At 45.4% G+C, this 11949-nt stretch overlaps 1 protein-coding gene across 1 annotated transcript in view; it reads left to right on the plus strand.

Moving 5' to 3' along the window:
* notch2 (notch receptor 2) overlaps positions 1-11481 on the plus strand; it is a 57581-nt gene extending 46100 nt beyond the window's left edge. Inside the window, exons 25-34 of the mRNA XM_052457394.1 lie at positions 294-838; positions 1431-1784; positions 1900-2042; positions 2266-2470; positions 5205-5286; positions 5389-5542; positions 5650-5969; positions 6095-6242; positions 7661-7758; positions 7923-11481. Of these exons, the coding sequence (XP_052313354.1) occupies positions 294-838; positions 1431-1784; positions 1900-2042; positions 2266-2470; positions 5205-5286; positions 5389-5542; positions 5650-5969; positions 6095-6242; positions 7661-7758; positions 7923-9311 (3438 nt within the window). The 3' untranslated portion in view covers positions 9312-11481. The remainder of the gene's footprint in view (positions 1-293; positions 839-1430; positions 1785-1899; positions 2043-2265; positions 2471-5204; positions 5287-5388; positions 5543-5649; positions 5970-6094; positions 6243-7660; positions 7759-7922) is intronic.
* Positions 11482-11949: the final 468 nt, after the last annotated feature.

The following is an 11949-nucleotide window of genomic DNA, read 5'->3' on the forward strand; positions in this document are numbered from 1 at the left end:
TAGCTATGGATTGAGTGGCTGAGTGTCTATTCTTTCACTACTGAACTGTTTTCCTAACTACTAACCATTCTCCTCCTCCTTATTCTTACCTTTGCTTCAGAGGGCGAGACATCATAGTTCAGGTATGACTGAGAAACAGCAGTGTTCTAGGAAGAGACCAAACATTCTCACAGGTTTTCTGACTAATCAACTGCAGGAATGTATGTTATGAATGTAAAACCCAGTCCACAGGTGTCTGTCCAGCCAGTCAGTTCACATGTCTGATGCCTTCTCTGTCTCATCTCTTTACTCAGAGTTTCACTGGCTTCAACTGTGGAGAGGTAGAGGGCTACAACTGTGCCCAGCTGCGTTGTCAGAACGGCGGGCACTGCCAGGATTCTCAGGGTGGTCATCTGCACTGCCGTTGCCAGCCAGGCTTCAGTGGGTCGCGCTGCGAGACCGTGCACAGCTGCCAGAACCGACCCTGTTTGAATGGAGGCACCTGTATGAAGGACCCACACAACCCATACCAGTACAGCTGTCGCTGCCCAGCCCACTTCTCAGGCAGGCACTGTGAGAATGTCATCTTCGACCAGTCCCCCCGCACCCCCTCCTGCCCTTATGTAGAGTGTGAGCAGCGGTCCGGGGATAAGATGTGTGACCCGCAGTGCAACAACCATGAGTGCCAGTGGGACGGAGGGGACTGTTCTCTACATTGGCGCCGGCCATGGGTCAACTGCACCGCCTCCGTGCCCTGCTGGGAGCTGTTCCGCAACGGCCGCTGTGACCACGAGTGTGACAACTCTGGCTGCCTCTTCGACAGCTTTGAGTGTCAAGAGAGCACCAAGTCCTACTGCAAGTATGTACAAAAGTTGTTAACAACATAAACACATCAATACACATGTTTATTAGGTACACCCATCTAGTACTGGGTCAAACCCCCCTTTGCCGCCAGAACAGCTTGAATTCTTCAGGGCATGAAAATGTTGCTCAATTGGTATCAAGGGACCTTAACGTGTGTCAGGAAAACATTACCCAAACCATTACACCACCACCACCACCAGCCTGTACGGTTGACACCAGGTGGGATGGGGCCATGGACTCATTATGCTTAAGCAAAATCCTGACTCATCAGCCATCAGCATGACGCAACAAGAACCGGGATTCATCGGACTAGGCAGTGCTTTTCCACTCCTCAATTGTCCAGTGTTGTTGATCACCCGTTTTGCCCATTCTAACGTTCAATCGAACAGTAACTGAATACCTTGATGCATGTCTGCTTTATATTAGCCATTATTGTGAACCTAATAAACTGGCCAATGAGTGTACATGTCTTATTAAGATTATTACGAGAAAATGTATACAATAAATTCAGATTCAAATGCCTTTTAACCCATAGGAACTCCTAGAGTCTTCCAAATTCCATAACCCCTCCCTCTCCCTATCTACAGGTATGATGACTACTGTGCGGATCACTATGCCAACAAGATCTGTGACAAGAGCTGTAACACAGAGGCATGTGGCTGGGATGGCCTGGACTGCTCTGAGGACACCCCTGCTAAGGTGGTTGATGGCACTCTGGTAATCGTAGTGTTACTGCAGCCTGAGGAGCTGCTGGGAGACGTGAGAGGCTTCCTGCGCTCCCTGGGAACCCTGCTGCACACCAACCTCCGTGTTAAGATGGACGCCCAGCAGAAACTCATGGTGTATCCTTACTATGGCCTGGAGCACGACAACGCCATTGAAGGACAGTCTGCTACATTGAAACGTAGAGGCAAACGGGAGCTGGACAAGGAGGTTATCGGGTAAGAAGATGTCTTTATCCTGACTGTCTCTCTCTCTTTCACTGCTAGATAAGATTAAGTCTGTATAGTCCTCCATGTTGTGAAGTAAGCCTAACCAAAGTTTTGTTTGTTGCAGGTCTAAGGTTTACCTGGAGATCGATAACCGAGAGTGTGCTGAGAGCTCCATGGACTGTTTCTCCAGCACAGAGCTGGCTGCATCCTTCATCGCTGCAGAGTACCTGAAGTCTGCGCTGCCCTACCCTGTGGTCTCTGTCGACAGTAAGTCCCTCTCCTTTTTCCCATTGTGACACCTCTAAACCACCCAAATGGTAATGTTACATCAGCACACACTTCATTATCTTTGATTATAGACCTGATTAAACTCACTTATCATGTGCTTTGGTAAAAATGGACACTTTGCTCCATTACTCATGCTCTGAATGCAGAGCCCATTTCAGATAGCGTCACCTAGTTAAGAGTTCCATGTCTCCTCCTCTTCCAGGTGACCATATGGACCCCCAGAAGCCCCCCTTCATGCTGTACCTGGCTGTGGGAGCAGCTGTCATCATCCTGCTTATCCTGGTGCTGGGTGTGCTGGCCGCCAAGAGGAAACGCAAACACGGCATCCTCTGGCTCCCCGATGGCTTCCTGGCCAAGAAAGACGACAAGAGGAGAGAGCCCCTGGGCCAGGACGACTTCGGCATGAAGTGAGTGTAGAAAAGACAAAGGTTGCGTCCAAAATGGCACCCTATTCCCTGTACAGTGCACTACTTTTGACCAGGGCCTGCGTATGGTCCATATATACAGTGCTTTCGAAAAGTATTCAGACCCCTTGACTCTTTCCCCATTCTGTTACTTTACATCCTTATTTTAAAATGTATTTAAAAAAAAATAATTTCCCTCATCAATCTACACACAATACCCCATAATGACAAAGCAACATTTTTAGCATATTTGTATATATAAAAAGAAAAGAAAAATGAAATCACATTTACATAAGCATTCAGACCCTTCACTTCATTGAAGCACCTTTGACAGCGATTACAGCCTCAAGTCTTCTTGGGTATGACGTTACAAGCTTGGCATACTTGTATTTGGGGAATTTCTCCCATTCTTCTCTGCAGATCCTCTCAAGCTCTGTCGGGTTGGATGGGGAGCATCTCTGCACAGCTATTTTCAGGTTTCTCCAGAGATGTTCGATCGGGTTCAAGTCCGGGCTCTGGTTGGACCACTCAAGGACATTCAGAGACTTGTCCTGAAGCCACTCCTGCGCTGTTTTGGTTGTGTGCTTAGGGTTGTAAACATGTTTATTGAACCTTCATTTAACTAGGCAAGTCAGTTAAGAACAAATTCTTATTTTCATTGACGGCCTACCAAAAGGCCTGTTGGATGGTGCCCCAGTCTGAGGTCCTGAGCGCTCTGGAGCAGGTTTTCATCAAGGATCTCTCTGTACTTTATGCTGTCCGTCCTTCCCTTGATCCTGACTAGTCTCCCAGTCCCTGCCGCTGAAAAACATCCCCATAGCATGATGCCAGGTTTCAACCAGACGTGACACTTTAAGTTCAAATAGTTCAATCTTGGTTTCATCAGACCAGAAAATATTGTTCCTCTTGGTCTGAGAGTCCTTTAGGTGCCTTTTGGCAAACTCCAAGCGGGCTGTCATGTGCCTTTTTACTGAGGAGTGGCTTCTGTCTGGCCACTCTACCATAAAGGCCTGATTTGTGGTGTGCTGCAGAGATGGTTGTCCTTCTGGAAGGTTCTCCCATCTCCACAGAGGAACCCTGGAGCTCTGTCCGAGTGACCATCGGGTTCTTGGTCACCTCCCTGACCAAGGCCCTTCTCCCCCAATTGCACAGTTTTACTTTGCGGCCAGCTCTAGGAAGGTTCTTGGTAGTTCCAAACTTCTTCCATTTAAGAATGATGGAGGCCACTGTGTTCTTGGGGACCTTCAATGCTGCAGACACTTTTTGGTACTTCCCCAGATCTGTCCCTCGACACAATCCTGTCTCGGAGATCTACGGACAATACCTTCGACCTCATGGCTTGACTTCATGGTTTTTGCTCTGACATGCACTGTCAACTGTGGGACCTTATAGAGACAGGTGTGTCCCTTTCCAATCATGTCTAATCAATTGAATGTACCACAGGTGGACTCCAATAAAGTTGTAGAATCATCTCAAGGATGATCAATAGAAACAGGATGCACCTGATCTCAATTTCAAATCTCATAGCAAAGGGTCTGAATACTTAAGTAAATAAGGTATTCCTGTTTTGGTTTTGCAACAAATTTTTTAAAAATGTTTTTGCTTTGTCATTATGGGGTATTGTGTGTAGATTTATGAGGATAATGTTTTTTTTAAATCCATTTTAGAATAAGGCTGTAATGTAACAAAATGTGGAAAAAGTCAAGGGGTCTGAATACTTTCCGAATGCACTGTATATACTGAACGAAATATGAACGCAACATACAACAATTTCAAAGATTTTACTGAGTTACAGTTCATATAAGGAAATCAATTTAAATAAATTAATTAGGCCCTAATCTATTGATTTCATATTACTCTGAATACAGATATTCAGCGGCAGGGTAGCCTAGTGGTTAGAGTGTTGGACTAGCAGCTGAAAGGTTGCAAGTTCAAATCCCGAGCTGTCGTTCTGCCCCTGAACATAAGAATTTGTTCTTAACTGACTTGCCTAGTTAAATAAAGAAAAAAGAAAAATATGCATCTGTTGGTCACAGATACCCTTTTTAAAAAAGTGGGGGTGTGGATCAGAAAACCAGTAAGTATCTGGTGTGACCACCATTTGCCTCATGCAGTGCAACACATCTCCTTCACATAGAGATGATCAGGCTGATGATTGTGAATGTTGACCTACTCCTTTTCAATGGCTGTGCTAAGTTGCTGGATATTGGCGGGAACTGAAACGCTGTCGTACACGTCAATCCAGAGCATCCCAAACATGCACATTGGGTGACATCTCTGGTGAGTACACAGGCCATGGAAGAACTGTGACATTTTCAGTTTACAGGAATTGTGTACAGATCCTTGCGACATAGATCTGTGCATTATCATGCTGAAACATGAGGTGATGGCGGTGGATGAATGGCACAACAATGCTCCTCAGGATCTCCTCACGGTTTCTCTGTGCATTCAAATTGCCATCAATAAAATGAAATCATGTTCGATGTCCATAACTTTTATTTCAGCTCAAGAAACATGGGACCAGCAACTTCACATGTTGTGCTTCTTTTGTTGATATTACATTTCGGCACTATACTGGGAATGAAGACAAATAGTGTACCTCTATAGTGTACAGTACCATACTCTAGTATGTTCAAACTGGTACTGAACTGAGAAAAATGTTTGACCAATGTACCATAATGTAGAGCCTCATTATCCTGATCCATACCCTGTCTTCTTCTTCCTCTCCTCCCTGCAGGAACTTCAAGACCCAGGATGGAGGGATGATGGACGGAGGCCAGAGATGGATGGAAGAGGAGGCTCCGCCCAAGAAACCAAGGGTGAGAATGAGAAAGGAGAGAGACATTTTGGGTCAGAAGGCTCACCAGTTGCATACCAGCATGATGTATTTAGCTAGTATCTAAACATCTCCTCTCCCCCAGACTGAGGACAAGCCCCTGCTGCCACTGGGTGTGGATGGAGGAGTGGACCGACGGGAGTGGACTTTACAGCACCACAAGGCTGCTGACATCTCTCTCACTCCACCACAGGCTGATCTGGAAGCAGACTGCCTTGATGTCAATGTCAAAGGACCAGGTAGAGTTTAAGGTTGATTAGGATTGTTGTCAATCAAGTATAAGGATTGCCCTTGGTGTAACTGTATAATTCTTTACTCTGAACCAAATTGAAAAATTCTCTTCCAGATGGCTTTACCCCCCTGATGCTGGCTTCTCTACGAAACGGAGGGGCTTCTGATTGCGGCCTGCAGGCAGAGGAGGAAGAGGAGAGTGGGGGAGATGAGCCGGGACCCAACGTCATCTCAGACCTCATCACCCAGGGTGCAACACTCATAGCCCAGACAGATCGCACCGGGGAGACGGCACTCCACCTGGCTGCTCGCTATGCCCGGGCCGATGCCGCCAAAAGGCTGCTGGATGCCGGGGCAGATGCCAATGCTCACGACAACATGGGTCGCACACCTCTCCACGCTGCTGTGGCAGCCGATGCCCAGGGAGTGTTCCAGGTAAGAGGCTTGAAAGACACTCTTATTAGAGCAGTTGATTAACTAGTGCTGGTACTGTGCTCACATGGGCAAAGGTTTAAAAATCATATTGAGCTTATTGAGTTAACACTCTGTTCCCTTCTCAGATCCTGATCCGTAACCGGGCCACCGAGTTGGATGCCAGGATGAACGATGGCACCACACCTCTGATCCTGGCTGCCAGGCTGGCTGTGGAGGGCATGGTGGAGGAACTGGTCCACTGCCACGCGGACATCAATGCTGTCGACGACCACGGTGAGCCCTGGCATTGTTTTTACATGTAAATTGTATATCAAGGGTCTCTAACAGGTTGATTGTGAGCTACCAGTAGCTCGCAGCCCACCTATGAGTAGCTCGGGGAAAAAATCTGAAAGTACATGGAATTTTTCACGTGCTCCACCGCAAAGTATCATTAACAAGTATCAGACACCCCAAGGTCCCAGCTACTATCTAATCTATGCAACATTGATATTATCCCACCCCTGGTTAGCCACTATTGGCTTAAATAGCCAAATCTAACACAATATCTGCCAATTCATTTCCAGCAATATTGCCCCAGTCTGTCTGTGTGTTATGTGCTTTTGTCTATCACTCCATGTGTAGCCAGTTGATGTGACAACTGTCTTGTAGGTTGACCAAAAAATACTTTCCCCAAATCCTCCTCAATTAAAAGTTAGCTGCAAAGTAGGCTTACCAGGCTTAAGTATATATTTTGTATCTATTGTTATTTGCTAACTCTGCCATGAAATTAGCGTCGGCAGTACAGAACCATCGCTAGACCGGCACATTAGATGGAACATTCCTCACTCATTAGATGTGCAATTAAAGGGGAAATAAACCAAAAAATGTAAATGTGTTAGTTTTCTTCCAGACCCCAAAAATGTGTCTCCGGTGTGATTTAAGCATTGACATGGACTCAGAACATCCAATTTCATTGTTTCTCTATGAACAATAGTACTTTTGAGTGAAAAATGAACTAAATCTCAAACCAGGAAAAATAAAACTGAGAACATAATTTGGGAAAATATGAAACTGCATTTGGGGGGGGGAAATAACAGATTTTATAGGGCCCCCTTAGAGTTGTTTATGAACCGTTATTTTACCAGGTATATTGGCAGAAAACAGTGCACTACTTTCTATTGTATACTAAGGACCTGGGGAAAGAGTTGTAAGGGAGGAGAGAAGAATGTGCCAAATTGAAAGCTTTAAAAATATGTTGCTCTCATGCTAGAAAAGGTTGGAAAGACCCCTGTATGTTTTTACATGATTTTATACAGTTAATCACATTGGGATGAGAGACTTGTCCTAAACTGAGACTAACTGTTCAGTATTACTGTACATAGGAAATATTGTTTCAGCCATTTTCTCACTGAGTGGTGCCATACAGAGCAAGAAATAGGGAAACAAATAGGAATGGAGTCCAATTACCATTATAGTACGATTAGAGCTGGGTCTTTAGTTTACGTTGCGGTTTTGTCATTTGCATTTCCTTCATGCTATTGCTCGAGAACCATAACCGAGCAATTTGCATATTTGTCTCAATGACCAGTATTCTTCTCTCTCTCTCTCTCTCTCTCTCTCTCTCTCTCTCTCTCTCTCTCTCTCTCTCTCTCTCTCTCTCTCTCTCTCTCTCTCTCTCTCTCTCTCTCTCTCTCTCTCTCTCTCTCTCTCAGGTAAGTCTGCTCTGCACTGGGCAGCTGCTGTGAACAATGTGGAGGCCACCCTAGTGCTGCTGAAGAATGGAGCCAACAGAGACATGCAGGACAACAAGGTTTGTATTTCACATCCTCGTCTTGTTTTACACAAGTTTTCCTACCTCAAACGTAGCTTTTATGTCAAGCTTTGTCCCGTATTCTATCACTTTAGTATCATTTTTTATTAGCTCTGTACATTTACATGTCTTCATGGGTTGTTTTGCCTGTTATGTTCCTCCAGGAGGAGACCCCATTGTTCCTGGCAGCCAGGGAGGGTAGTTTTGAGGCGGCCCAGGTTCTGCTGGACCACTACTCTAATAGGGACATCACAGACCACCTGGACCGGCTGCCCCGTGACACCGCGCAGGAGCGCATGCACCATGACATTGTTCGTCTGCTCGATCAGTACAACCTGGTCCACAGCCCTCACAACGGCCCCAACCACATGGGCGGGGGAGTGGGACACTCCCTGGTCTGTGGGGGCAACGGAGCGGGCTACATGGGCATGCGGTCCGGGCCCCAGGGCAAGAAGAGCAGGCGGGGCGGGGTGAAGGTTGGAGGTCCTGGCGGAGGTACAGCCAAAGAGCTGAAAGATATGAAGGCCAAGCGGAGGAAGAAGCCAACAGGAGGAGAAGGGCCTGCAGTGGGAGCTGTTGGAGGAGCCAGTGGCAACGGCACTAAAGCTGCAGGAGGGCTGTCAGAGAGCTCAGTCACCATGTCTCCTGTGGACTCCCTGGAGTCTCCACACTCGTACACAGGAGATGCTGCCGTGGCATCCAACACGGCCAACTCTCCTCCTCTCCTGAGCAGCCCCTCCTCTAGGCCCCTGCTGCCTCCCGTCAGCCACATGCTGGGCCAACAGCAGAGCTGGCTGGGTTTGAAGCATGGATACGGCGGCCACATGTTCAGCCTCCTTCCCCAGCAGATGGGTAACGGCCATTCTGGTATTTCCCAGCACCACGGCCAAGGCCTGCTCACCCCCATGAATGTCACCATGAGCCGAGAGCAGCTGCCTCCCATCGTTACCTTCCAGATGATGGCACCGGGGGGCGGGCAGTCCCTGCTGAAGCAGCCCCAGCCTGGGCAGGTGCAGTCACAGGGGCAAAACCAAGGCCAGCCCCGCTCTCAGCAGGGCCCTACTCACCTGCACTGCACCCAGGGCATGATGTACCAGATGCCCGGCGTGGGCCTCCAGCACAGCCTGTCCCACAGCCTTCCCCACTCTCACGGCCTGGCCCACAGCCACGGCATGGTGCATGACGGCCAGTCCCGCCAGCAGCTCCCTCCATATCAGGCTATCCAGAGCCCCGTGGATAAGTACCCCACCCCTCCCTCTCAGCACAGCTATGCCACCGCTGGCTCGGAGGGCACCACCCCAGGGCACCCGGCTCACCCGCCCAGTGAGCACCCGTACCTCACCCCCTCCCCCGAGTCCCCTGACCCCTGGTCCTCTTCCTCCCCCCACTCCAACTCAGACTGGTCTGACGTCACCACCAGCCCCACCCCCCTGGGGAACCCCCATGCACTGCCGCCTCCCCGCCACACACATATTCCGGAGCAGCCACAGTCCCAGCAGACGCAACAGAACCCCCAGCAGCCTCAGCATGGCAACATGCAGGTGTTTGTATAGATGATAGATGAGGACTCTCTTAAAGCGCTCAACTCTTAAATTTTTTGTTGATCTTTGTAGTTAAACTACAAAACTTAAAATCTTATCCGTCACTTCTTTCATAATTTGTTTTTGTCTTATCGTCTCTCTGGTTACAGTAATCACTTTTACACTTCATTGTTACATGCTTTTCATACGTTTTGCACTTAAAGATAGAGTGTATAGTCTGGTTTGAGCATTGCTAACTGTTTGAGTACCTTGGACAGTTTGAAAGTGACTGATCATCAGAAATCAAACAAGGAACCAGAGCCAAACAGTGATCATGTCATGTAAGGAAAATGGACTGTTCAAGAAGGCACCAAGACAGAATCAACAGTAGATATTCTTCATTTGGCTTAATCGGCTTCTTTTTGTCATCCCTTTTGGGCCGTTTCTTTTGGCTGAGCCTTATTTTTGACATTTTTGAAGGACATATTTGCTCATTTAACATTTTATCGTTTTCATTCACTTTGTTTTATGTAGACCTGCCAATGACATACTAATGTTTCGTTGAAAATTAACTCTACTTTTTATATGATGAGTCCGTTCACTTATGTTAAGTTGTGTTCTTTAAGCAAAAAACGTAGGATTTGTATTCTGGAATGTTTCTTAGTAGGATGTGGTGAGGCTATTTTGAGGGGCTGTCATCGTGTGATTAGCAAGATACACACAACCTAAAAACATATAGATACATCTCTTCAATGTTTGGTTCTAAGCTAAACTGTGGTGTAAATAATTGTCATATAAGTCACTGTATTCTTTTTCATTCTTGCTTCTGTTACAGTGTAGCCTCTGTACTCCCCCACACCCTGGGAGGGATGTTAGTAAGTTGTGGCTGTGGTGTTTCTGTGTCAGGAGAATCTGTGTTACTGAAGAGTTTAACATTTATGGTACGTTTATGGATACAAAAAGAATATATGGTGACTGGTGAAATACCAGATGAAAGAGAAGGACATAATTGGATGTTGCACTATGTCTCTCTCTATAGATGGTCTTTCACCATAGGGGTTTCACTATGGTGTGTGCAATACGATGAATATGCTTTACACCACCAAGCCAACCACCTTAGTAAGTCCCCACTGTTAAAGAACAAGGTTTGACTATGAGACCTGTTACTTTTACAGCTGTTTTTACTATTCTATTTTACATGAATATTATTGTATATTATCACTTCTCTCAACAGTTTGACTGGTTCTGAAGTTGTACTTTTTTTGTTTGATATGGCAGTTGCTTTTTCCCCAAAATCATTTAATCGCCTTTTTGCTCAATTACAATCAGTGTATTGATGCACCTTCTTTAATTGTTTTGTGATTCATAAGCCAAGTCTGAGTATGTTTAAGATCTTTGTTTTGTAATGAATATTTTTGTTTTTGTAATGTTTCTCATATGAGCACAGCCTTATGTGACCACTCTGTGACTACAGACAATCATTGATTGTTTCTATTTTGCACCGTTAAATGGTACATCAATGTCTCCAAGACCAAATTTACTTGTTAGCCAAAAACTAATTGCAAATCATTGTATATCCACAACATTGTTCACAGTTTAAAGTGTTGATTGGAAATGTTGCATTTGGACGTATTGTCTAATCAAAGTAGATTATTGTCACAATGTATTCTAGATTCATGTATTTTGACAGAGCAAGATGCAAATACACACACTCACACCTGACAAGGTGATTCGCAGTCAACCATTATAAGTCTGTTATAAGGTATATTGTTTTGTGAAAAGTGCCTCCATAAGCAAACCACAAACCAAAGTCATTTCCCGTTCCCCATCTCTGGCACTTAATATCCTCCACTACAAATGACTTCCAATGTGCTATCTCTGAGTCCAGGGCTTTTGGCTCATTGGACCACCAATCCACGTGATCAAATCAGCAGAGCTCATGGAGCATGGTATTTACACTTAAATGCCTCATTATTCAAGGCTATTTTTTACATGCTGTATATAAACTATTTTTGTATGTTTATTGTTCTTTATTTTTCTGTTAACCATATACATGTTATATGAATGAAGTAGTTTCTCCTCATGTTTGTATAATGTAGAAGGTGCCTGTTTATAAAGAACAAAACCTATCTAATTGAAATAAACCAAACAAATGATCAAGTGCATATTATATACATAAATAAAGTCAGACTTTTCAGATCCATCTGCCTATTGTGCACGTGTCATTCTTTCATGGTTATTCACAGGAATTGTTTTAAGAAATGAAAATAAATAAAAACGGTTTAATTACAACAAATGGTGCTCTGTATTACACTGAACAAATTCAGTGATAAAGCAATCAATTCAAAGCATTGATATTATGCTGCTTGGCAGACAATTTTATCCAAAGTGACTTACACCGTTTAAATGTATGCACTCACTGTACTGTATGTGATCTCTGGGGGCATTGAAGCCATATCTTTACCAATGGAGCCAGGAGGAACACGCAGGATGTAAACCATCGTTGCCTCAAACCACATTTCATGTGACCTTACTTGCCAGTATGAGCATACTTGAATGATGCCTGGACAGAAATCTTACATATAGTAAAGACCCGATTATTCTAAAACTCAGACAATGCCACCACAGTTTGCAGCAGAAACCTGTCCACCGGATTGAAATATAATGAATT

The sequence above is a fragment of the Oncorhynchus keta genome, chromosome 1, assembly GCF_023373465.1.
Source record: "Oncorhynchus keta strain PuntledgeMale-10-30-2019 chromosome 1, Oket_V2, whole genome shotgun sequence".
NCBI lineage: Eukaryota > Metazoa > Chordata > Actinopteri > Salmoniformes > Salmonidae > Oncorhynchus > Oncorhynchus keta.